Raw genomic sequence first — 26079 nt, 5'->3', positions numbered from 1 at the left:
TGGAAATGGGAGTTTACTACCTTATGTGGACAGTGAACATGAAGTGTGTGTGTGACAGCTACAAGCATCTTGAAGTACCTGCCAATCATCATTAGTTTGATTGATCGTGTTTGTGTTGTTGATGTGTCATGGTGATTGTTGTGGAAATGGGCAAATGAGGCAGGTGTGTTCGTTTGTCATGTTTAAATTGTGGGACATTGTCTTCAATTTTCAAAGCACCACCCATTTGCACCCCTGAATCTTTTTCATCAAACCAGATCGGTATAAAGACAGAACAGGGCTGCTCCACCTAGATTAGATGTGAGTAATTGGATATTTTCTCTGTAAACCTGGTATGATGGAGTCATATGTTGAAAATGTTCTCTGGGAGTGTGATGTAGGCTGAACAGGTTTAACAGAACTTGGGTCTTCCCCTCAGCCGGCCAGACAGAATCCAGTTTAGTGACGTCAAGGTCAAATAGGCTCAGCGGGCAGCTAAAGGATTGACTGGGATCTGGGATCTGGGAAGAAGAAGAGGTGTGACTCGTGAATGATGTGGTGGACTGTTTCAGGACGTTTCACACTGACATGATTAAATCTGAAAAATGCAACAGCCCAAAAAGTGTAAGAGCTGACGAGTCTGGTCAGAAACTTGCCCTCTACTCTACAATCAATGCATCAAAAAAAGCAACAAAAAAAAACAAACAGTGAATGTAGCAGTATGTTTCCTTTACCACTGTCTCACAGCACCAAGTCAGACTCGTTCAGCTTTGCTTTAATTTACTGAGCATAACACTCATTTCACTGTAGTGCTATTGGCCTGGGGCAGAGAGTTTCAGGTCTAAATCCCAGATGCTTCCAAGCAGGCTAATCGCAGTAGCGCATCTAGTGATGGCAGCCAATCCCATTAGGGGGTGGATGGCGTAGCCCCGCTTTGTGCTCAGCCCCTCAGTCTCTGATCTGTTGACGAGATTAACGTCAGAGCCTCAGATCAACCCAAGAGGCAGGGGCTTAACACGTCGTCTTTTTGGGTGATGGGTTTGTGGAGAGCAAAGAACTAAACATGTAGGACGAAAGAGCAAACAAAACAAAATGCAGCTTTACTTTACTACCACATGAATTTGTGGAAAGGGCCAGCTGTTTTTCACCACTCACAGCAGCTGTTTTATTAGTGAGAAAAACAAGATGGAGCTGATCCTCTGGCTTAAATTTCCCTCTCGTGGCACATTATTGAAACAGACGTGAAAACAAACCATGACAAGAACAAACCAACATGAAAATAATTAGTGTTTGATACAAATCCAGACAGATACAGAGCTCTCTAAATCCCCAGTAGATTCACTTAGAGCAGGTTCCCACCTGCTTATTAGGTAATATGGTTTAGGCCACAAGCTTTTCTATATGTCACAAAATAAATAGGTGAACTCAGCCTGCTGACGCATGGGAAAGCCTTAGTGACACCATACTGCAACGTTTACACACAAGATGTTGTGATACTCGCTGGTAATCCTCTTCTAACGCCATCATACAGCTTACATTTACTAAGAACGTTGCTTAAAAAGTAACATATATCATTGTCCATAAGGTTGTCAGAATATTTTTCATGCATTTATTTATTTACTGATTTGCACATGTATGTGCACTTTATATACTTAACATGCACTTTATATATATACATAATATAACGTATATAGTGTATACATTTATATGTAGAAAAAAAGAAAAAGGTTTAATGTTGGATTTTTAATTTAAGTTTTGCCTGCATACTTATTCAGATTCAGAAACGTTTTTTGTCTGTCGTGACAACATTTTCTTCAACGTTGCTCATCTCCAAAAAAACGAAAACAATCGATAACCATTGGACATAAAACAATCCGTCAATAGCCAATCTGACTCAAAGTGTACACTTAAAAACAAGTGTAAGACACTTTCTATTATATCATTTGTCTTTGTAGATTCAATTTGGAGTGAATTTCTGCTGAATTGCTCATTAAAGGAAGACAAATATAGAGAAAGTGGTGGTTTTGATGCTTCTTTTTTTTTCTTTTCCTTTTTTTTTAGGTTTTTTTGTCTGATGTACTTTTAATTTTGAAATACACAGACAGATTAATATGTGAGAAACCAGAAATAGAAACCAGGTACACACTCAGACACACACACACACACACACACACACACACACACACACACACACACACACACACACACACACACACACACACACACACACACACACACACACACACACACACACACACACACACACACACACACACATCCTTAGTGTGTAGCATTTCAAGATGATCTAAATTCAATACTTGTGTCGGTGGTTGCATGTATAGATGCACCTGGTGAGGACGACGCTTTTTGTCCAAGGTCAGCACACATTTGCCTGCAGTTGAAGAGGGATTAACCACAGACAGATTAGCTTCAGAGGCAATGAGTGAAAAGAAGTCAGAAGAGTGAACTTAAGGTGAATTCATTTGAAACAGTGCGTGGGCCTCAAGTTTCCATTCAGATGTTTACTTGTCTGACACAGCAGTGGTTAACGTGTCCTTAGCTGTCTGCAGCCATAGTGAAACTTTGAGCACCTGCTCAGTTCACCTGCACCTCCGGCTCCATCTGCCCCAAAGATCTCCTCAGGGACGAGAGGCTGTCACTGGTCATCAGCGTCAAAGAGCTGCCCCACTCTCTGGATACTCAGCTTTGGCCTCACTCACTCTCCCTGATTGTGGTTTTTTACTTTAACAAACATGCATCAGTTTCAATATTGGATTGTGATTGACTGTTTGTTAGGTATCGTTCATCCTCACTGTTCTCCACTGATATAATGGAGGTTCACATACTGTATCTCACCAAGATGGTGCCGCTCATTTGTTATTCACCCGATTTAGTGTGAGTGAAAGTTAAACCTTTGATGAGTCCACAATAGGTTTGAACAATTTTCACACTAACAATATTCATAAAGAAAATCATGAATGTGTTTGGAACACAAATTGTAAAATTATTTATCATCGATATATCACTTTTGTTAACAATATATATACAGTATATATTTTTTTGTTGTTGTTGTTGACTTCAGTTCTTTCGAGCTACACTGACTCACTTTTCTATAAAACTCCTCGTCACTCTGGTTCTGACCACTTGCGTCACAATCACACAAGTGGTGTGTGTTAATCATGTGTTACTGTGTCATCATGCACACGTACAGCATGTGCCCAACCACGCAGGCTTACAGATCACCGTAACACCTGTAAGTCTTCATATTGATGTTAAAAGTCTTATTGTACTTTATGAGGCACAATGTGGGCTTGTACTGGTCTACGTTTCAGAAATGCTTCCAACTTATGAACCAGTACGGCTCCTCAGATCCTCTGGTTCTTCTTTTGGTAGATCAGAAACGTCTGGTGATGCCGCTTTCAGCCTTTATAGGCTCCAAAAACACTGGAGCAGCCAGAGGAACTGAGAAGAGCTGGAAATATTGATACTTTTAATCGTAAACCTAAGACTTTTGTTTCAATGTGGCTTTATCGTTGTGCTCTTTAATTTGATCATTTAAGTGTCATTTATATTTCCCTTAATCTGGGAAGTAACCATGCTTGGTAACTTATTTTTGACAAATAAAATAACAGTACATTTTTATGTATGTAGCCTACACGTTTTGGAAAATCCATTGTAACTTCACTGACCACTGACTCTACACTATAGTGTTTGTATAATTGTACAAAAATACCATCTGTCATTTATAAGGAACAATCTCATAAATATTTTACCACAACCTGTTTTTAAAAATGAATAATAAAATAATATATTAATCATAATTGACTCATGCTATGTCTATAAAGTTTTAAAGTGTATGTTCTTCATGTAAACATGTCTATTTACTTCAGTTGATGATGTCACTGAGCAGCTTATTACTCTTTAAAAGATTTACACACTGCAGCGTGTCCCTGTGCTGCAGTCACTCTCACTCACTACCCATAAATACCACAAGAGGGCAGTAGCTACACATGGTGCACACCTCCACCAGTGCCATTAGTTTACAGCTGCTTGAGTGGAGGATTAGATGTTTTTGCTTCTTCGCACTAATCTAAGAAAATTCTCCATGATTGCTTCTTTTTTTCCTCAAGCACAGCAACCCCACTCCTGGTTTGATTTGAAGTGTGGGAGCTTCAGATTGTGTTGTGTGTAATTGTTATGTCTGGGTAGGTGATGGGATGTGACAAATCACAGCCATCATAGTAGATTTATATTTATCAGAAATATATTTATCTTCATCAGCTGCAGCACTGTGGCTCCTGATCATCCAGTGTTTGCATGAATGATGAATAAATTGGCTGGTGTTTGTTATTGTGCTCTTCACTCTGTTGAGCCAGGTGAGCCACCGGGCGCCCAAGTGCTTTTTGTTTTGTTTTGTAATTGTCACGGCTCTCTCTCGGGCGGCCTGATGATCAAAGCTTCACCGTGTCCTCTAAACCACTGTGAATGTGTTTGTTAGCAGCACACTGTGTCAGACAACACAATAGAAATAACTACACACATTTATGAAACTACATGAACAGATATCCACCATTGTTTAAATGAATTAAGACATTAGTGAAGCCCAGACTGTCAGATAAAGGAGGCTTTCCTTCAAAGAGCAACGCTTTTGAAATAAAAATTAACAAATGTTTTTAATGCTAATAAATGCTAAATTAAACTGAAGGTTTGTTAGATGTTGAGTTAGTTTAATGTATATTTTAGTGTTTTTGTTATCATTATTGCATAACCACAACTTTTCTCCCCTCTGGTTTGCCCACACAGATTTGTGGTTGTCACGGCAACAGCAGAACTGCACTCTGCTGGCACTGTGTGTTTTGTACCCTGCGTGTAAATGCGTTTGTGTGTCTTTTGTATGTGTGTGTGTGTGTGTGTGTACGTGGCATGGGGGGAAGCCAAGCCTCTCCATCACACCCCCACTTTCATGAGCGCTGCAGCTCAGGCACGGGAGTCTTTTTGAGGGGGCGGGGCCTGTTTCGCTGCAGAGGGATGCTCCGCTCCGCAGCCCCACACTGGACCAATCACTTTGGAAATCCCTGCTCACAGGCACGTAGCATACACATACACACACATAACGCACACATATACACAGATTTACGCTGACAGAAATCAAACCCCCTAAAGCTCCTGTTATCTGTGCCACATCCTCCCTTTCCTTCTCCTTTCTGTCGTTCAACCTCCTCTCCTCTTCCTCCTTCTCCTCCTCCTCCTCCTCCTCCTCCTCCTATCTCACTCTGTAGCTCTCCGACGCTCCGTCCTCTGCAGCTCTGACTCACTCAGCTCTCCTTTTTACCCATCCGAGCCACGCTGAACCACACAACCTGGGAACATGTCCTCCAACCTGCCCCCTGGGAGCACCGCCGGGGCCACCGGGGCCAAAAGCAGCAAGCCCCTCTCCCCCTTCAGGAAGCGGGGCAGCCTGCAGTACACAGCCAGCACAGGTGAGTGGAGGGAGACTGGGGCTGAACAGTGAGAAGAATCTCACATGAACTAAACCTGAGGTAGTAAAGCTCTGCACTGTGCATCTTTGACTTTTTGTACAATTTCATGTTTGGAGTAGCTGTAAATTTCACTCGCGAGAGAAGCAGACACGGGCTGCAGCACTTTTTTGTCTGCGAGTAGTTTTGGGAAATGCAAACCTGTTGATTAGGGAGGTGCAGCAGAGGAGGATGCGCTCTGTGTGGTTGATTTCAGCATTCATACCCCGCAGTTTCATGTCAGTGTGCCGGCTTCTGGTTTTTCTTTCATCCCTCTTTTCCAGGCTTATTTTTGAAAATACATTGTACGTTCTCCGGCATCAGCCAGATCCTCAAAGCCGAAAGGATTAGCCAGTGCTGTAGGAAACCCTTTTCATGCTGCTGAAATATTGCAAAATTCATATTTCATCAGTCTTCATGTTTTACCTTAAAGGATTATACTGTATGCACTTCCATGAGATGGGAACACTTTGGGTCACGACAGTCTCAGTCTCAGTCTCTCAAAACATCTTCTATGATGGAAGAAAAAAATATGCTCTACCTAAAATAGTTTCTTGTGTCCTGTATGGAGGCTTTTCCCTTGAGAACAGAGATGTGTTGCTTGGATAAACGTTATGATGGTGTTTTCCACACAGCCTGAGAGCAGTATGTGGCCTGGAGAGAATAATATGTAGGTTGGTACCTCAGGACTTGATCCCCTGCTGAATGAAAGGATTAGCTTCCTCTCTGATGTATGCACACACTGATCAGGCTTTCATCTGAACCACAAAGAGTGTAGAATGACCATAGGACAAAATACCAGCCATTTAAACAGCCCTCCCTCTGTTCATTCACTGTCATCTCTCAATCCAGCATAAAAAAGAGCTCACTCAGCTGTTATTAACATCATGCAAATAGCGATTTTATTCAGACACCATCAGTGTCTTCACATCATGTTATTGGTTACAAATTACTCTGAGTCATATTCAGTCCTTGAGGGTTTGCAAAAAACCAAATGTAAATGAGGTGAGATAATTTCACTTGTTCCCACTGCACGTTCTGTCCTTTAAGATTTTCCAGACATGAATGTTAATACCCTGGATTAAGACACGACTGCTTATTCTAGACATCCTGAAGCTGTTGATTAAAATCTCCCCCTAATGGAGATTTTTAAAAACATCCAAATTACATAATGCACGTACAACGTTGTCCTAAAAATAGATTGTATCTTTTAAAAAAAATCTCCCACACCCAGGTCATGTAACCACCAGGGTCACGACAGTGACACAACAGTGCCATGACTGTGACGTTGCAGCGACTGCCAAGGGAGGCAGAGATCGATTTTTTCACCCCAGCTGGAAGTCCGAGTGCTTCACTATGCCCCTCCCTCCAGTCAAGATGGTCCCTGTGATTACCCTCATTTACGGCTCATAGCTGACAGCGGTTATTACACAAATTGCTCTGGAGTCTCAGAGTGGGATTAATAAATAGTTAAGCTTTTATAGCCTTTTATACTTGGCAGAGATGGATTTTTCTCTCTTTTCTTTTGTTGTAGATGTGAAAGAAACGGACACTCTGAACAGATTCTGTCCTGATGCTGACAGGATTTGATTAGGACGTCTCTGCAGAAGCACATTAAGATAACATTCACGTTTGATGCTGTTAAAGCGGTCAGGGAACCATCTGAGTAAGCAAAGATGACATTTAGGTGACTCATCTTTCTTTCTTTTGTTTTTTCAAAAGGGCGCTCGCCTCGTTTGGGGCAGACTGTACAGTACAGTCTGTGTGTAAATAGTAATGGGCGCAGTGCAAACAGGCTGCAGATGCAGGATTATTTGATTTCATTATTTTGATTTGTTTAGCCTCTGTCTACTACTCTCATTTCAGTAGTCAGCTTAATGATTGTCTAAATTAATACTTACCATGTTGAATGAGCTTTGGCCTAATAGATTGTTCTAATAACAATCCTGATCTTTTGACCTAATCTAATAAGATCTCCACTGATCAATCAGCACAGCCGAGAGAAATCAATGTGTAGAGCTGCGGCAGGATCTAATCAGCACTAAGCGAGATTGAATCATTCACAGCTCAGCTTCCTTTAAAGGTTATGAACCCATATCCACGTAATGTAGTGCTGCATGTCTATCAGACAGCCGTTAGCTCGTTTGTGCAGTTGTTGTGTGAAGAGCTGAGCCATGGTGTTGAGCACATTATTGCAGCAGAGTGTGGAGTGAACATAGCGGGGAAGGACTGTGGGTGAATCACATCTCTGCCTGTGAAAAAGGTAGTTCTGAGATTAGCCCACCACCCACTCAGCAGTTAGTCTGTTCTGCAATTCGTGTTGTTTTACACTTGTTCCACTTGAATAAACTCAAATGAGAACAACTTCATGTAGCAGCAGATGTTTACTGACGAAAGCTGTGCAGTAAGGGACTTGAACAGACATTTTTATTATATAAATGAAAAGCATTAACACTCTCTCTCCCAGGAAATAATAGACTAACACACCAATTTATTAAACTTGAGCTTTTCAAAATCAAAAGGTGAACTTAGTGAAGTGAAAGATCCTGATACTTACGAAAAAGTAACATTAACACCCCAGTAAAAAAAATAGTACAGAACAAGTAAATAGATGTGTTCATAAAAAAAAAAAATACTATCTACATTTATTTTTACTCCTTTGCCAGACGCTTTTGTCCAAAGTGAGTTACAAGTAAAGGACGACATCAGTGCTTCAGCACAGGAAGAGACCTTGGTCTAGGCACCAGTTATTATATGTATCTAATAAGTGTAAGGAGACCAGATGAGGAAATTCTCTGAGAGCTCATAGTACATTAGTTTGGCAGGTTAGGGTGTGAAGGTTAGGGAGGTGTTAGAAGAGGAGTTGCTCTACAAACAGATGAGTTTTCAACAGGGTCTTGAGGAGGAACCCCTGCTCTGATAACATGAAATACACTGTTTTTTGCAGGCTGTAATTTTGGACCATTAATATTTATATATGTGTAAGTAGCATTTTATTGTTAGGTACAGATATTTTTATTTTCTTACCTTTGGCTAGTTTAACACAGATTTGCTTCTTATTTTATTGTCTTGTCATATACTGCAACATGCAATTACGAAAGAACAATATGAAATGTTGTGGTGTGGAAGTGTTATCTTGTACAAGAGCGTAAAACATTAGAAACACTATGATTTATGGCCATTCAAACAGTAACAGCAGGTTGATGATGGACTCTAAACACACTGCACTTCGCCCACACCTCGTTCACGCCTCCTTTGGTTGTGTCACACCTGTGTCATCATTACATGGCCCACACAATGTCAGGGTCTGTGCTGTGAACAAACATGGCAATGACAGGTTAAATGTTAAGCCCTGTCACTCCCCCCTCTGAAACACGGTGCATAATAGCTCAAATTGTAATTAATGATCAACTCGGCCCAAACACACCTTCAAGTGATAACCGGCAGTCGGTCGCTCCTCGAGTGCATCTACAGTTACAGTACGCCTGTGCCGTCTTGGTGGCGCACGAACATCTGGCCAGTTAGCGACCGCATGGACTTGTGCCCTGGGTGGGACCACATCTCTTTGTTGCATTGTTGCTCCTACATAATGGTGTGTTGATGCCGCCAACATCCCACTGCAGAGACACCTGATGCCAGCTGTTGTTTGCAAAGCGTCAATCTGTGAAGAGTCTTGTTTTAAAGGTACAGTTTTCTGTTTTGGTAACACATTACTTTGAGTCACTCTGTAAGTGGCATGCTATACAAACCAAATAGGTTAAAACTCACTATAATTTAGTTGTAATCAGATATAAATAGATGGTGTGTGTGTGTGTGTGTGTTTATGATAACTTCCCACTGTATACCTAATACAGTACAGTTGTGTAAATTGTTAACAAATATATTCCTGAACACTGATTCTTGTGAACACCCAAATTATGAGTCAAAAGATTTATTAAATGTTTATACACTGATTATAGATGCCAAAAATATAGGGACTTCCTACCGAAAAACAAAAGTGTTTGAGAGAAAGTTGCATAACCAGATTTCAAAGATGTAAAAAAGCGCATCTTTTACTCACAGATTTTATTTAGTTTTTAGATTTGATCATGACCTTCTATGTTAATATATGTTACGTAATACGTATGTTCAAATAATTTGGATTTGGGGTAAAATTCTGGCTAATAGAGATGAATCACAGCCTTTTGAACTGCAGTGTGGCATAACGTATTGATCTCTCCTCTTCAATAGGAATCAGAGGTCGCCCAGGTATCTATAGTGATGAAAGCTTTGTGAATGTGTATACAGGAGATTTATTGATTTATTCGTTAGTCTGATGCAGTAGTTTCAGTCCACTGAGTTGGACTCCTGCAACACACTGCATCATTACAAACTTACCAGAGCATCTTGATCATTATTCCATGTGTGATAGTAGATGAGGAACTGCTGCAGGGCCTGGGTCATATTTATTCTGGCACTGTCAACCTGCTCTCTGTCATTTCTGGTCTGACATATTTAACTGTTTCTCCAGCAGTAATAGAATAAACACTGAGCCAGGCTGTAATTTCCCTGTGATTAGAAGCGGTCTCTCGTGGTGTCCATGGTTGCAGCTTAGAAATCGATCATGCCCAGGCTCCATAGGACAACTTGTTGTTGTTGTTGTTGTTAAGATGGAGCAGATTTGTTTTAGCTTTTAATGTGATTCACTTAACTATTTTTTAAGATTAGTTGTGTAACTCACAAGTTCAACTGCTACTTTGTAGTTTTATTGTGTGTGGACTCATTTAGCGTGTGTGTTTATTTATTTAAATGACACATTGAGTCATTTTGTTCTGACATATAGTAATTAAGTTCACAGTTACTCCAGTACTGAACCTAAGAACATGGTACTTGTATTATACATGAGTATTTTCCACTTGATACTTTTGAACTCCTTCACCAGTGTATTGTTCATTTGTGTGACAGCTATAGTTACCATCTAATTTACTTAAAGCAGAAGTAAGTGGTCCGGTCGTTTTCGCTAATGCTGCGTTCCAGGCAGGCTTTTGAAATCGTAAATTACAGCTTCAAGTCACAACTTACGACTTTGTAGCGTTCCAGGCAACCCACTCGTGTTTTTCCGACCTGTTTTACCGGTGAAAGTCACTATAACGGCCACTCGTAACTTCCGACCGGTGAACTCGTACCAGATCGAACTGGTACGACTTCACGGTCGGAAAAACACGAGTTTCCTTGAACGCACCATAACAGTCCTCGTCCCTACGTCGCCACATTCACGGCGTCCCTTGGCTGCACACACAGCCCTGCATGACGTTCTCTCTCCTCATTGGATAAAAACTGTAGGATACGATAAATGTTTTCTCCTCGACTCAGAGCAGAGCAGAGTGACTGACAGACCCGTGTTTCAGACCAAACACTCTATGTAAGTGATTGCTGTCGGAAGATATAACTATTTAAGACTTATATTAACACAAATATATCACTTACTTCTGCTTTAATGAGCTACAGTGTTTACTCAATTAAATTAATTGGCTATTTTGATAATTGAAGTATTATCTGCTCCTAAATTCACATGGCTGTTTTTCTTTGTCATCTGTGAGAGTAAATTAAAAATCTGTGGTTATTGGACTGTGACGACACTGTGACTTCTCAGAGATTGTGAACGCCATTTTCTCTCACTTTAAAATAAAAAAAAAACGTATTGTAGACTAAGTGATTAATAAAAAAAAATCTAAATAATGAAAACTTCTAAATAAATGTAGTGAAAACCTTCACAGAGACATTTTTCTTAATGAAAACTTTCATAGCACTCATTATACACAACTATGTTTTTCTACTATATTATTTTTTATGAATTTCTTCAAGCTGTGGCGCTACTTTTCCTTTTATCTTACTAATATCTAATGGTGGCCCTCCCAGTCTCCAGTGTTTGGTCCTTCACTGCCTGTCCCCTGGTGTTGATGTGCAATGCAGCAGTCGGCCATCAGGGGGCGCCGGCTCTGAATCAGTGCAGCGACACTGATGAATCACTGTCTTGTTTGTTGTGTTCCTCTTGAGCCCGGAACAATTTGATTACTCCTCTTGAAAGCAATTTTGTACCCTGGAAAAACCACAACAATTTAACCTTGAGAGGCAGAGAGTGGTAATTTGGTTGTAGTCGAATCACATTTGACTCTCTATAGCGCTCTGTGTTTTTTCTGTCCAGTTTGTCAACAGTGCTTTTCAAAACTGATGTTTTCAGCTGCTGGTTTATGTGTGCATTGTAGATACACAGTGTTTGGAGCTGTACTATATGTTACAATTAAACGATCAGGAAAACAACTGGCCATGTACTGACCTTTTGGACACACAGTACAATTTAATGTTGGTAAAATGTTACCAGACCATAAAGGCTCAATCTAGTGATAGTCTACCTGTAACTCTGCCAGTTTACCCACTGTGGGGTCAATAAAGGACCATCTTATCTTATCTTTTCTTATTGTCAGATTGTATTGTTACTAACATGCCATAGAGTTTTGCTTTTATTCTCAGACTATTAAAAACTAGGCCCCGACCGATATGGGATTTTGGGGGCTGATGCATATTAGGAAGTGAAATTGTATCGTTACCGACCAATTCGCCAATATTCCTCATGTAGGCCTAAATATAAACACATATTGATATGTCTGAGAAAGGATCAGCTGTTCAGCTACCAGTTTTATTGATTAGTCATGTACTAGTAAAACAATGTGTTACTTTCCTTTGGTTAAAGACAGAGACTGTAGTTTATCCAGTTCTACATACACCAAGTTGCTGCTGTAAACACTGAATATTCACACCACATCCAGTCCAGTCAAATACTTACTATCTACGTGTCCAATTGTAGCCTATATTTCTTTTTTCAAATGAAAACAAATATATTTGTGCCACATTTTTTGAGATTTCCCTCCTCAGTGGACTGATACAAATGTCACTAAACAGACAGACAGTTTGTAGTTGTAGTGTTGTGTTATTGTGTTTTTATTAGAATTGTGGCCATGACAACAAAACAGCACATTGTTTATCTTATTCAGAAAAGTGTAAGAAAACAGCACAAAGCACATATTATGTATCAGGGAAGTTGAGACACCTTGAGTTGAACTCTTGGACAGTTTTGAGCAATAGAAGATAAGATAATCAGAGCAAACACTTCATACAAACTCATACTGGTCGAGCTGAAAATCATATTTTTCTCCTTAGCTGAATGGAAATAAGTCACAGGTTTTATTAGCATTGCCTTTTGTCTTTATGAATTATACCTTTCTCTGAGAAACTCTTTTAGACACACATTAAAAGGCTTTTGTTTTTCAAATCTTTTCATTGACTCAATTAAAGGTCAGGAGCTTTGTTTGGTAAACAGCTCGGACCAAAGTCTTGTGTTCCTCATCTTGCACAACCGGATGTTTTTCTCCAAATCTTATAAAAGTGAAAATCTCAGATTATTCTCATCGCTGAGGCTAACCTCTGTGTAACCACTGAAATGAGACATCGAAACACTCACATTTTTTCCACCCTCCGCTGTCAGCGCATGCAGTTGTGGCTGTCATCCAGAGAAAATTTACATCCACTGCAGAAGTATAATAAGAGGGAGAGATATGACTGCTGACTGCTGATAGAAGGCAAGGATTTCACAACGTTTATTTTTCTGTCACCAAGTTGCATCACCTCAGTCAGTTGTTGATGTGATATTTAATTTAGCATAGACGCAGCTCCGTGTTTATTTCACAGGAGGGCATGTTCCAGAAATCGCTGCTGCATCCGTAATGGGGACATCGTGCTGGCCCTTTAATTTCATTCATGTGAGAGGAGACGGAGGCAGGGTCTCATTTATTAGACAGTCATCTCCCTCAGACTGCCGCTATTCAGCTGCCAAAGAAAAGACCACGACATCTCAAAAAACCTTACTGCTGAGGCAGCGCCATCTTATTCACACACACACACACACACACATGGACGACACAAACAGCCTGAACACATGGTCCCCTCAGCAAAACACAGCACTGATGACAATGCAGTGGAGAGAGGGGTGCCGTGAGAGAAACTCTAGGCAGGAGGATCCACATCCACTGGTGATGTACGTCGTCTCCCCCCCCGCCTCCTCTCCCTCCTGTGGTACGTTCCAGATAGATGTCAGAGGCATTTAAATGAGGAGGATCAGCTCCAGAGGCAGCTAGTGCAGCGACAGCTGGCCTGAACCAGGAGGCAGACAGAGCAGAGGGGGGTCACACACTGGGATGTGAGGGGGAGTTCATGGATCTGCTGGACCAGCTCTTTGTATGTATGACAGGGACAGATTAAGAGAGTAGAGGAGATGACTGTTGGACTGTGTGTGTGTGTGTGTGTGTGCTGATGTGGAAGCGAATGAGAGTGTGTTTTTTTTCCAGTATTGTTATTTGACTGGGTGTTTGAAGTGTTTCTTTCTTGTTTCTCTCCATCCCTCCCTCCTCGCTCCCTCCAATCATGTTTAACCCATCTTGAGAGGACAGCAGACACCATCCTGGGCTGTTTGCTGTTTGGCATGCTCCATCTCCCTGCCAGGACGGCCTCTCTCTCCCTCTCTCTGTCTCTCTCTCCTCTCTCAGCCCTGCTAGCTGCTGGTTAACGCAGGCTCTGAGGAGACAGGTACGCTCCAATACCCTCACCCTGTGCAAGAAGCACAAATAACCCTCTAACCTCCCCCACCACCCCCCTCCTTTTTTCCTTTTCCTCTTTCGCAGTCACTGCCACTCTCCTCTGCCTGTCCCTTGACGGCTTTGTGTAATAGCATTTACTGTGCTGAGGAGAATGTGTGTCGACTCATTGTCCCACAAACTAGCTTTCTCATGCCTTTTGAGGATGGTGCAAAGGTGCAAGTGTGCACAAACAGGCCGAGCAGATCGATAAAAATTCTGCTGACTAGACCTGGTTCTGAGGGATCTGATCCGAGAGCAGTTGTTTTCAAGGCCAGTGGGTATTTTACCTCCATATTCTCAGTATCTATTTTTGATTCAGTAACGCTGACCCTGCTGAGAGCAGTGAGATAAACACAGGAAGGAAGTTTCTAGTAGCAGACCAGAACTGACACTGGTTCATGCAGCTGCAGAGACAAAAACCAAAGACTTGGATGACACGTCTTGAGAAACATCAGCTGTTTGATGCAGAGCGAGTGAGAGATGCTGGAGGAGGAAGCTCATGCTTTAGAGGAGCAGAGTTAGATCCTGCTGCATTCTCCCTGCTGTGCATGTGTGTTTCTCTTTTGGGGAAGACACTCGCTGTGTGACTATGAGCAGCCAGATTTCATCTTATGTTATTCTCCAATGTGTGTCTGCAACAATTTCTTGTGAAAAACAGGATGATAAGAAAATTGGCATTTTTTTCATGTTCATGATTCTATAGAGCTCAATTTTCTTCAATCAATGCTAATGACCAACATTTATCCAGAGCACTTAAGTATTTAAACCATTCACTGAATTTCTGATGTTTCTTTGATCAAATGACTGGTTTTAATGTTCTGACTGAGTGCATCTAAGTCATGAAGCTGTGTCTAATTATTAAAATTAAGAATAATGTTTCAAGCCAACGAGTCATGAACTATTAAAACGGGCCGTGGATAAACAGCCCTAACATTAAACACAGTTTTAATGGCTGATCTGTGTACACTTTTCTTTTGGCAGAGTGTGCAGATATTTATATTGTTTTAAGTGAAGTATTGAAATATGTATTGGTATTGCAAGGATGAAAGCATATTGAAAACTTTTCACATTACCAAACCTGAAAAAAAAACATTAACAAGGAGGTTTTCATTGTCATCTTGTCTTTGTTTGTTGACAGCATTATACAGAAAGTACTGAACTGTTTTGCACCTGATTTGTTGAAGAGATGTATTGGATCATGGATCATAAATCCATGGTGCTGAGCCAGTGAATAAGGTGGATACAGGATTTTTTCTTTTTTTGTAATCTCTGTCCTCAACTTTGTGAGATTTGAAGAAGTAGTGTGCGTTTATCTGTGAGTTTGCAAAACAAGATCCTGAATCTAGTTCATATTTGTCGTTCCCCGGTACATAAACTTGTGTCAGCTGTGAGTACATATTGGTTTTACTCTGACATATTTGCTTAAGAGGCTGTGAGTAATTAGCATTTTTTGTGGGCTGAATACCAAATCTGCATGGGAAAGTGGTAGCAGGTAGACGGTGGTTGATGATGTATAAAAAGAGAGATAAAGTCTGAGGTTATTTAACAATAAACACTGACAATTTTATGGAGATATTGTGAAATCATTTTATTGTGTGAGAAAGAATTTGTAACAAGTTTCCTGAAAATGGCAGGAAATAAAAACTGAGAAGATGAATGGATGAAGCTGAGCAGGATGTCTGGTGACCCCGGGGCTCTTCCTCCCCTCGGCCTCTGGGCTTCAGATGACTTTCCACTTGTCATCTCATCCCTGAGGACCTTTTACACACACTGTCCGATTTGAGTTACAATACTCTGTATTGCTGCTGAATAATACATGTCTGTGGTGGAAGTCCCTCAGCAAGCTGATACTTTGTGACCTTGTTTTGAGGCTCGGATATGAAAGGATGAGCGGTGTAAGACTTAGTGTTGCATTATCTTCGATTCAACATGTTTTTTAGCTTCAAGTATGGTAGAGTGTGGAGATACTCAACATGCATGTTGAAGTAAACACTCATGCTGCTTTAATCCTGCTCCTATTGTATCAATAAAAGCTTCAGCCTAGATTACGGCGTATATATTCAAGTGAAACATGGCTGACTCTAATTTCTGAGTGGTTTTCTCTCTGACAGTGGGGGGATGAGTTGTTACATAATCATAGATGCTACCGATCCAAATATAGCAGCCATTAGGGGATTAGCTCCAGGTCCGGTGGGCTTGGCTAGGCTCGGCTTTACTCTGGCCCAGCATGATGTCTTTGCTGCTGGTCGCCTCCCCTGCTCTACGCCGCTGTCCGCTGTTATCACGGCAAATTGATATGCCCCAAACCGACAGCAGAGATAACATCTTAGCTGCCCCATTACATTGCACAGACGTATCCCTTCTAATCACCAGAGGAACGCCTGTCTGTGGCTCCACTTTGTGCACTTGGCCGAGGCCGGAGGACAGTTCACTCTCGCAGCATGTGGCCTCGCTTCGTTAGCTACTGTAGTTTTATTTTAATGGTATCAATTCTTACTTGTATACATTATTTACCAAAAGTGTCCAGTAGAGTTTCTTCAATGCTCAGTCAGTAGTAATGCTGGTGATGAGTCTTGTTTTCTCAATGAAACGAGGAATCATTTGGCTTTTATCAGCAGGCTACAATACAATAAGCAAATCTAATCACTCTACTTTTGTTCACCTGCAAAATAAGTGATAGTCCCACCAGACTCATGAGCTAATTAGCACAGCGACGCATTGAAGAACATGAAGAACCTTGTAAACATTATACATTTTCATAAATGTTTACAATCAATTATTCAACACTGAAAGGCTCTTTTGAATATTTACCCCCTGAAGAAGCATGTGTCCCTCAGTCTTTGCTTAGTTATTTTAATCGGAGACTGTTGTGTTGTGTTGTGTTGTGTTGTTGTGTTTTTGACGTTGATGGTCTCCTGGTGCAGGCAAACTTGTCCTATGTGTTGAGTGGGACGTGTTGATTGGACGGTGTTAAGCAGAAGGCGATAAGCACGGGGGTCTAGCCAGCGATTACACCGTCTCCTCCTCTCTTTTCATAGCTACCACTCTTTACGCCTCTCACCAAAGGCTTTTATACCTTTTTTAATGGAGCTTTTCGTCTCGTCCTAATCAGCCCAGTTAATTGGAGTCTCTGGTCTCCTTTGCTGTCCCCATGGAGCAGACAGACTCAGACATGCTGTGTTAAATAAATCAGACTTTTTAATTCAGACGGGGCACAGTACTAAAACCCCTTACAGTGTTATTGTCAGCCTGCAGGTATCATGCAGAATACCCTCTTTGACCTTGTGTGTATGGTCTATAAATACTGACAGACAACAGGCCTACTGACACTCTAGCACACGCAGGATCAAATATTTAGCAGGATACTGAATATTTCAGAGGCAGGTGCGTAGTTTCACGGGAAAGATTAATATCATTGCAGGGAGACTAAATATACTCTTGAAGGGGAAACACAGCATGGACATAATTGTCCCCTCTACACTGTCCCCGTTTCTCCCTGAGGAATGCTTAACATGTCGGTTTTCCCCGTCGCTGCTAACGACCTTGTGTCCCATCGTCCACTCACAGCCGTCCTTGTCTTATTTCCAAGGACCATCCCCCCTGTCCTTTTCCCTCCTCGTCTTTCCATGACAACTGAGTAACTTGTGTAAAACGTGAGTCTTGAAAATGGCAACAATGGAGGGTATTAGCCGGTGTATGTGCTGATGGGCTCTCTCCACCTGAATGGTCCATTGTGTCTCCAGGCACAAACGGCCGCTGAGCTCAGACTTCCACTGTTGTGCAAAGGCCGACTGACGGAGGAACAACAAGCTTCTGCTGCGCACGCTGCGAATCAGTTACATGTGGAAGGAATGGAAAAATCACAAAGTGAAAAGCAGCTTTTTTACACTCATCATGAGCTACTTGATCTGATTCATGTTTATTTCTAGCCCAGTTTTTCCATGCGGGATGAAAGGAGAAGATATTTTCTATTTTTACCATGGTTGATAGGCTCATTGACAGTTAATGGGACACAGCTGTTGCAAGCAAAAACTGTGTATTTTTATGAAACATCCAAACAGAAATGAGTCGCTGCTACTTGTCTGACTCGTCATTAGAAGAGTTTGTGTGCTGTTCTTCTATTTTTGAGTCTGAAAACAAAGCTTGGATTATTCCTCCATAGCCATTTTTTTTCCCATCACTTGATAATTTCTTCCCTTTCTGTCCCCCTCTTTTATCTCCAGTCGATCTCCGTGGTGCCCGCCACCTCCTCACTTCCCAGCATTCCTTGCCTGGGATCCCTGTGGCCTTGAAACAATCCATTGACCTGCGAACATCCATGGACGGGAAGTACAAGGAAATTGCCGAAGTCAGTGCTCAGCTGCTGTTCTAATAAATTAAACCTTACTTTATGCTTATGCACGGCTTTCATAATGTTGTTTACACTGTGTGTTTGCGTCTGTTTGAAGGAGCTGTTCTCTCGCAGCCTGGCGGACAGTGAGATGCGCAGCGCCCCCTATGAATTTCCAGAGGATAGCCCCATCGAACAGCTAGAGGAGAGACGTCAGCGCCTTGAGCGGCAGATCAGCCAGGATGTCAAGTAAGTGAAGGATGCAGATGGTTGATAATATACAAACAAAAGAGCGTGTTTGCAGTCGGACTCTGCACTGATGATCCTACAGTGAGCTCTGTCCTCAGGTTTGAGCCCGACATCCTCTTACGAGCCAAACAGGAGTTCATGAAGACTGACAGCGCCACTGACCTCGAGTGAGTGTCGCCCCCCGGCTACAGTCGACAGTAATTAGCCTTTAAACTACCAGAGCAGACAGTGGAACAGTCATGTATTTGTTGATCTGTCATTAGATATATGAAGGAGCAGAGCCAGGCTCATGACCTGCTGGAGAGAGAGCAGGTCCCAGAGAGAGAGTACCAGAGAGTCTCTATTTCTGGAGAGGAGAAATGTGGGGTAAGTCGCTGCTGGGAAGGATGGACAGAGAACTAGAGTCAAGTAGAAGTATTTTTCTTATTGCACCACGAAACACAGTTACCATTTTGTTTTTATGCTTTGCTTCTGTCTTCCCTTTTCTTTTCTTCTATCTTCTATGCAGGTTCCCTTCATAGACCTGCTGGACGCCGCCAAATGTGTGGTGAAGGCTCTGTTCATCAGACAGAAGTACATGGGTCTGTCGCTGCAGAGCTTCTGCAGGACCACCTCTCGCGTCCTGCAGGAGCTGAGTGAGAGACCCCTGGACCTGGACATCTACGAGGAGGAGTTCTCCACTGCAGGTGCAGCACATACTCACACCTACACCACCACACTAATGTAATCACACCGTGTGCACTCAAAAACAAACTAAGGAGGTCCTGGTTTGACTTAGAGTCAGTTGTTGAGTATTAAAATCATCGATTGATGATTAATTAATTTAGGGAAGTGCTGCTATTTTGTTTTCTAGCATCGTATATTGAATGTGGATGATTCTGAATATGCAAATCAGAGGTTGAGTTTGATCCCCGGGAAACCTATGATTGATATTTTTGATTTTTCTTTTTTTTATATATAATATATTTTGGGGCTTTCTGCCTTTAATTGATAGTATAGTTGAAAGAGACAGGAAATGGGGAAGCAGAGAGACATGCAGCAAAGGGCCACCAGATTCTGGCTTTGAAGCGGGGCCGGCTGCAGCGAGGAGTGTAGCCTCTGCAAATGGGGCGCCTGCTCAACCAGAGACGTTCTATATTGTACTTTGGCTCATCCCACTGAGCTATACAGCGGATATTTCATAAAACAAAAATAATAAGTTAATCAGTTTAGTTCTTAATGAAAAATAATGTATTTACTTCAAAGAATTTAGTCATCTATACAGCATACAACATCCTTCCCCACAACAGGGGAAGAAGAAACTTAGGAGACAGACAGACATGTAACAGATGCTTTATGACAGAAAGAAACAACAATGTAACATGAATCCAAATAATTATCATAATATTAAATTTGAATCAAAATACTCGCTGTGTTGACACTGAAACAATTAGTAATCCGATGTCAATATGACAACAAGTCGTGTCATGGGCCATGTGCTCTACTCTCAGATTAAGACATGAACGGACACACCCACTGGTTTCACAGTCCATCTGTTTACACCGCCTGCCGCTGCGACAGCCTGTTGAGGGCTGCGTAACGTCAGACCGTCGCTGCATGTGCACCGTCACCTCGTCCAAAGCCGTGACACAGTGTGACATTCTGTCTCCTCTCAGATGCCACAGTACACCCACCTGTCTCTGAAACGCACCCTTACGAAAACCAGGACCCTGCCAGCATGCCCCCCGACCTGGGTTACGGCTGCAAGATGGTGGATGGCGTCATGCATGTGTACACAACAAGGAGCACTATGGAAAAGTGAGATGTTTGTGATGAATCGCTCTGTACACGCATGCTTTTTTAATCTTGTCAGTCCGTAGTGTGCTACTGTAGGATGCGTGTCTGTTTTTAGACTCGGTTCGCACATTTCGTTTGGCAGCAGTGCTTCAACTTTTGTGTTGCTAACAGGAGCACAGAGCTGGATCTGCCATATCCAGACCTGCAGGAGTACATCGCTGATATGAACGTCATGATGGCGCTCATCATCAACGGCCCAGTGTGAGTTTAAGTGCAAACCATGTATGTTAGGTTTAACTTTCCATTTTCAGAACATCTCACAAACAGCATGGCACAACCCTCTTTTTTTTTTTTTGTTTCCCATTGCCACAGGAAGTCCTTCTGCTACCGTCGTCTGCAGTATCTGAGCTCCAAGTTCCAGATGCACATCCTGCTGAATGAGATGAAAGAGCTGGCAGCACAGAAGAAAGTCCCTCATCGAGACTTTTACAATATCCGTAAGGTGAACCTCAGAGCTGTTTCTACTTTGGCCTTTCAATTAAACATTTGCTGTCGTCATAAACCGGGGTCCAGTGCATCATTTTTATACTGTTTGCCTGTTCAGGTTGACACACACATCCACGCTTCGTCCTGTATGAACCAGAAGCACCTTCTGCGTTTTATCAAAAGGGCCATGAAGAAGTATCCCAAGGAGATTGTTCATGTGGAAAGAGGCAAAGGTCAGACACTGATGGAGGTGTTTGAGACAATGAACCTGACAGCCTTTGACCTGAGTGTGGACACCCTGGACATGCACGCAGTAAGTGACATCCATGAGGAGTAGATAAGGAGCTAATCATTTCAAAGGCACTGCCTGGTTAAGATACAGTATGTACCACCATGTTGAAATGACATAATCTATCTAAAGATGTAACATAGTCATTGAATTGTTTTTTGCAGGACCGTAACACTTTTCATCGATTTGATAAGTTCAATGCTAAATACAATCCTATTGGGGAGTCCATCCTGAGAGAGATCTTCATCAAAACGGACAACCACATCGAGGGGAAATATTTTGGTCACATCATCAAGGTGCTGACTCGATGCCTAAACTATCACTTGCACCTTTAAAATCAGCCTTTAAAGTGTCCTCTGTTGCCCACAGCTGACTGCATGTGCAGCTGGCGCCCTCTGCTGACTGCTTGTGTCACTGCTTCTCAGGAGGTGATGGCTGACCTGGAGGAGAGCAAGTACCAGAACGTGGAGCTCAGGCTGTCGATCTACGGCCGCTCCAGAGACGAGTGGGACAAACTGGCCAAGTGGGCCGTCAAACACCAGGTCTACTCCACCAACGTGCGCTGGCTTGTGCAAGTGCCACGACTCTTGTGAGTTTCCCCAGTGCTGGAAAGTAACTACATACATGCAGTGAACTTAAGTAATGGATTTATGTACAATATTTACGCGTTATTTTTTGCCATGTTATTCCTCTTCCCGTTCTACAAATACAAAACATAGAATCAGTTTACAAATCAGTTCATAATTAAAAAGAATAATATAGAAATTATAAATTGCAGTCTTTATAAAACCACACACTCGAATATGAGGCTTCTGCACCTACTACATTAAAATGCTGCAATTTAATACTTAGACATGAATATTAGCCTACATATTGAAATGTAATAACAGAGGAGGACAGGAATTAAAGGGTCTGTAACTTTTGTGATGATAATCATCTGGGAAATGTCACATTTCGTTTTAATGTTACAATGCAGGCATGGTGATAAATGAATAATTGGGTGAAATTATTGTAATTTTTTCTTTGAGGCAAAAGTATAATGTAAATAAGGTGCCTTTGTAAATGTTGCTGTTGCATTATATATATATTAATGTATATGTGGTTTGTGGTCCATGAGGTAAATGTCTAAAGTTGCAGAATCCCTGATTCTGAATCTGTTTTTCATAATTTATTTAACTTTTAAAACTTAAAATGCTTTTAGCTAATAATAATTCTTGTAGACTTTTAGGTCAATTTTGATGCAGGACTTTCACAAAGTAAAAAAGAAAATGTTCGGTTACATGTTTGCATCACTCACTGAGCATTTTGTGTTCATCCTGGTTTTAAAGTGATGTCTACCACACAAAGAAACAACTGTGCAACTTCCAGGAGATGCTGGAGAACATCTTCACACCTCTGTTTGAGGTCACAGTCGACCCCGGCAGCCATCCAGAGCTGCACCTCTTCCTCCAGCACGTACGAAGTCTCTCCTCTGGATTTATGAATATCTAACGTTATTTCACAGTCGTTCAATCGATCGATCCTTATTCAGCGGTTTCATGGATCTGCCCCTGCTCTCTCACGCAGGTTGTGGGTTTCGACAGCGTGGATGATGAGTCAAAACCAGAGCAACATATCTTCAACCTGGACAGTCCACTGCCAGTCAACTGGACCGAGGAGGACAACCCGCCCTATTCCTACTACCTCTACTATATGTATGCAAACATGACTGTGCTGAACCACCTGCGCAGGTTTGTAACCACCACTCAGCTGCTATAATCTGCTCTGGTTGGTGTTTATAGCATGTTCAGTATGAGAGAGAAAGAGGAGAAGATGTCACAGTCTGTGTCTTTTCTTTTCCAGGCAGCGGGGGTTTCACACGCTGGTCCTGCGCCCTCATTGCGGGGAGGCGGGGCCGATCCATCACCTGGTGTCTGGCTTCATGCTGTCAGAGAACATATCCCACGGGCTGCTGCTTAGGAAGGTGAGACCTCGGTATCACTATCACGGCATCTTCTTCAAGAATTTAGGAGGAAAAGTTGAAAACTCACAACATTTATGCCTCATGCGCTCTCAGGCTCCCGTGCTGCAGTATCTGTACTACCTGGCTCAGATCGGCATCGCCATGTCTCCTCTCAGCAACAACAGCCTGTTCCTCAGCTACCATCGCAACCCTCTGCCAGAGTACCTGTCCAGAGGCCTCATGGTGTCTCTGTCCACAGACGACCCTCTGCAGTTTCACTTCACCAAGGTGAGTGTACACAGACGGTCAAACATCTGTAACATCCTCCTTTTTAGAATTGAGATTGTTTGGAAAATGTTTTATTAATCCTTAAATGTCAATATTGTAACAAGAGAAAGGGTCAGATATTTTATTAATCACTGTGATTAAGTCAAGTGAACAACAACATCCTCTTTAACTGTATGAGCTACGTGCTTTAACGCATGTTTGACTTCTGGCCAGAGCCAGATAGTCAGTAGGTCTGGTTCAGTAGATGTCAGCTGATCAAAGAAAATCTGATTTTCTTTCACAGATAACAACATCAATATGTCTTTAAAACTCTGAGTCAAAGTAAATTAGATTTTTATAACATTAAGCCTGACTTTCAGTACGACTAATCTTTCACACCCATGGGATGCTTTGGCCTTAATCTTCACGCAACCTTGACAAATTACATCCTAGATCTTAGTCTCTTGGTTTTTATCTGTGCAAAAGATCTCAGGATCTTCATTGCAACAGCTGTTACACACAATTGTTTCACATTTGTGTGGTTGGCTGAAATGTCTCCCACACAAAAGTTACTCCTACAAGCCTTTTTGCCTTTTTCAAGCAAATAAATAAAGAAATAAAATGTGAGTCAAAAAAAAAACCTTGCTGCCAGAGTCTGTCCATCCCAGATGGAATTCAGATTAGGATTCATTGGAAATAACGCTGCTAGATCTACTGGATAGGAAAGACACAAATCTGTGGGTGTGCTGTGTTGCAGGTCTGTCTCCAGTGGTTAATTTTAACTGTGAGAAATGTATCACTAAATCAAATTTACTCTTACCCACACAATAACCACAAGGGCCAAACAACCAACCAGAAATCCTTAATTTTATTGAACTTTAAATGAAACAAGGCAAACAAAACTATGTCAGGCAAAAAATGTCTGGAGCTATGACAACAATTCAGTTGGAGGAAAAGAAGCATATTGCCTGTTTTTTGTTTTGTTCTGTTTTTCTTCTCAACAACATTTCCAACACTAAATGTTACAGTATTTTTCCCTGAATTAAAATGATGTCTTCTGAGTCAGCTTCAACAGTCAGTTTGATTTCTGGCTCTGTGCAGGAGCCCTTGATGGAGGAGTACAGCATCGCTGCTCAAGTGTGGAAGCTGAGCTCATGTGACATGTGTGAACTGGCCAGAAACAGTGTGCTGATGAGTGGATTCTCCCATAAGGTATCAGTTATCCTGACACTTACATTACACAATATCTAGTTTGACTGTCTCCAACTACACCGCCCACTCCTCAGTTTGTTATTCTGCTGACAGTTTAATTTCACTCCTCTGGATCAGGTGAAGAGCTACTGGCTTGGTCCACACTACATCAAGGAGGGACAGGAGAGTAATGACATCAGACGCACCAACGTTCCCGACATCCGCTTGGCGTACCGCTACGAGACCATGTGTGAGGAGCTGAATCTAATCACGCAGGCGATCCGCACGGATGAGCTGGAGACCATCGAGGAGGAGGGCAGCCTGTGCATGGGAGCCGTGCAGGCAGAGAAGTGAACGAGCAGCACAACAACACAAAGAAAATTCTCACTACATTCCCTGTTTTCACATCAGGACTTTGTACAGATTTGCATTTCAACATATCATACCTGTGAAAAGAGAGAAAAAAGCTTTGTTATAAGATAAGAGTTGCTACTGTGGCAGTATGAGAGAGGACCTACAATCTGTGTACCTGAGGTGTTTACGTCTTTTGGATCCTTTAAGTCGTCATCCTGTGTTAAATTTGTCGTGGTGACCTCTCCGTGTCTCTTGATCTATTTATTTTAGAATGATTATATTAGTTTCATGGTGTTTGAACACATTTTGTCAGAGTTTCTGTACAAAGTCTGCATTTCTTTTTATATAAGCCCTGAATAATATTTGCATTTATTCAACCCATTTATAAAACAAATACACTGGATCCAACACTGACTGATTGAAGAAACTAAACTAAACTAAATAGCTTCTTCAAAACACACAGGGCTGTAGCTAACTGAGAGCACTGAGGTCAGGTTTGTGCTGTTGTCCATCTTTGGACTGTGAGAGGAAGCCGGGGTATCAGAGAGAAATATGTGTGCTATCTATTCTCTACCTGTAAAAATGGTGACTACTGATTCCAGTATTTATAGACCTCACATATCGAAATCTGGCCACTTTTTACACTACAAAATAAACAACAGTGCAGTGTGAGGATGACCTTTAAACTGCATTTAGTAGGTTTATACATAACAGTTCCTGAACAGTTTAGATAAGAATTATATCACCTGGTACTACAGAGGAAATATAACCAAAGTTATGACAGTATTATTTTAGCAGCTGTTTAGTTTTTGTTTGTTGCGAGGAGACGATTGCACCATATTGAGGGGTGTGGCGGGCGAGGTGGACTTCGACTGATTTCCTCAGTATTTCTCCAGTCCTGCTTACATTCCTGACTACCGTCATCGTGAACTTTTGAGCAATTTAGGCTATTTTTTCTAGTCCGAGTAGAAACACTACAGTACATACTCTTTTTTGTTTGGTACAGTTGACATTTTCTCCTGTGGAGTCAT

The 26079-nt window shown here is 41.8% G+C and overlaps 1 protein-coding gene across 3 annotated transcripts; it reads left to right on the top strand.

Annotated features, from left to right (window-relative positions):
- Nucleotides 1-5347: 5347 nt before the first annotated feature.
- Nucleotides 5348-25048, top strand: ampd2b (adenosine monophosphate deaminase 2b; the record flags this gene model as incomplete). 3 transcript variants are annotated; one of them, XM_083974966.1, is made up of 18 exons in its annotated part: nucleotides 5348-5459; nucleotides 18388-18512; nucleotides 18613-18743; nucleotides 18842-18910; nucleotides 19007-19109; nucleotides 19252-19415; nucleotides 20376-20540; nucleotides 20691-20780; nucleotides 20892-21021; nucleotides 21124-21318; nucleotides 21459-21590; nucleotides 21720-21883; nucleotides 22623-22749; nucleotides 22861-23028; nucleotides 23141-23257; nucleotides 23351-23524; nucleotides 24605-24715; nucleotides 24833-25048. In XM_083974966.1, 18 exons carry the CDS (start codon nucleotides 5348-5350, stop codon nucleotides 25046-25048), a joined length of 2493 nt encoding a protein of 830 aa, XP_083831092.1. The 3 variants fall into 3 exon arrangements, with proteins under 3 accessions (XP_083831092.1, XP_083831093.1, XP_083831091.1); XM_083974967.1 differs by having other exon boundaries at nucleotides 19252-19429; nucleotides 20399-20540; XM_083974965.1 differs by having other exon boundaries at nucleotides 19252-19466.
- Between the last annotated feature and the right edge of the window lie 1031 nt (nucleotides 25049-26079).

The sequence above is a fragment of the Trachurus trachurus genome (genome assembly GCF_905171665.1).
Source record: "Trachurus trachurus genome assembly, chromosome: 7".
NCBI lineage: Eukaryota > Metazoa > Chordata > Actinopteri > Carangiformes > Carangidae > Trachurus > Trachurus trachurus.
The sequence above is the reverse complement of the archived record's forward strand: the minus strand, read 5'-3'. Positions and strand labels throughout refer to the sequence as shown.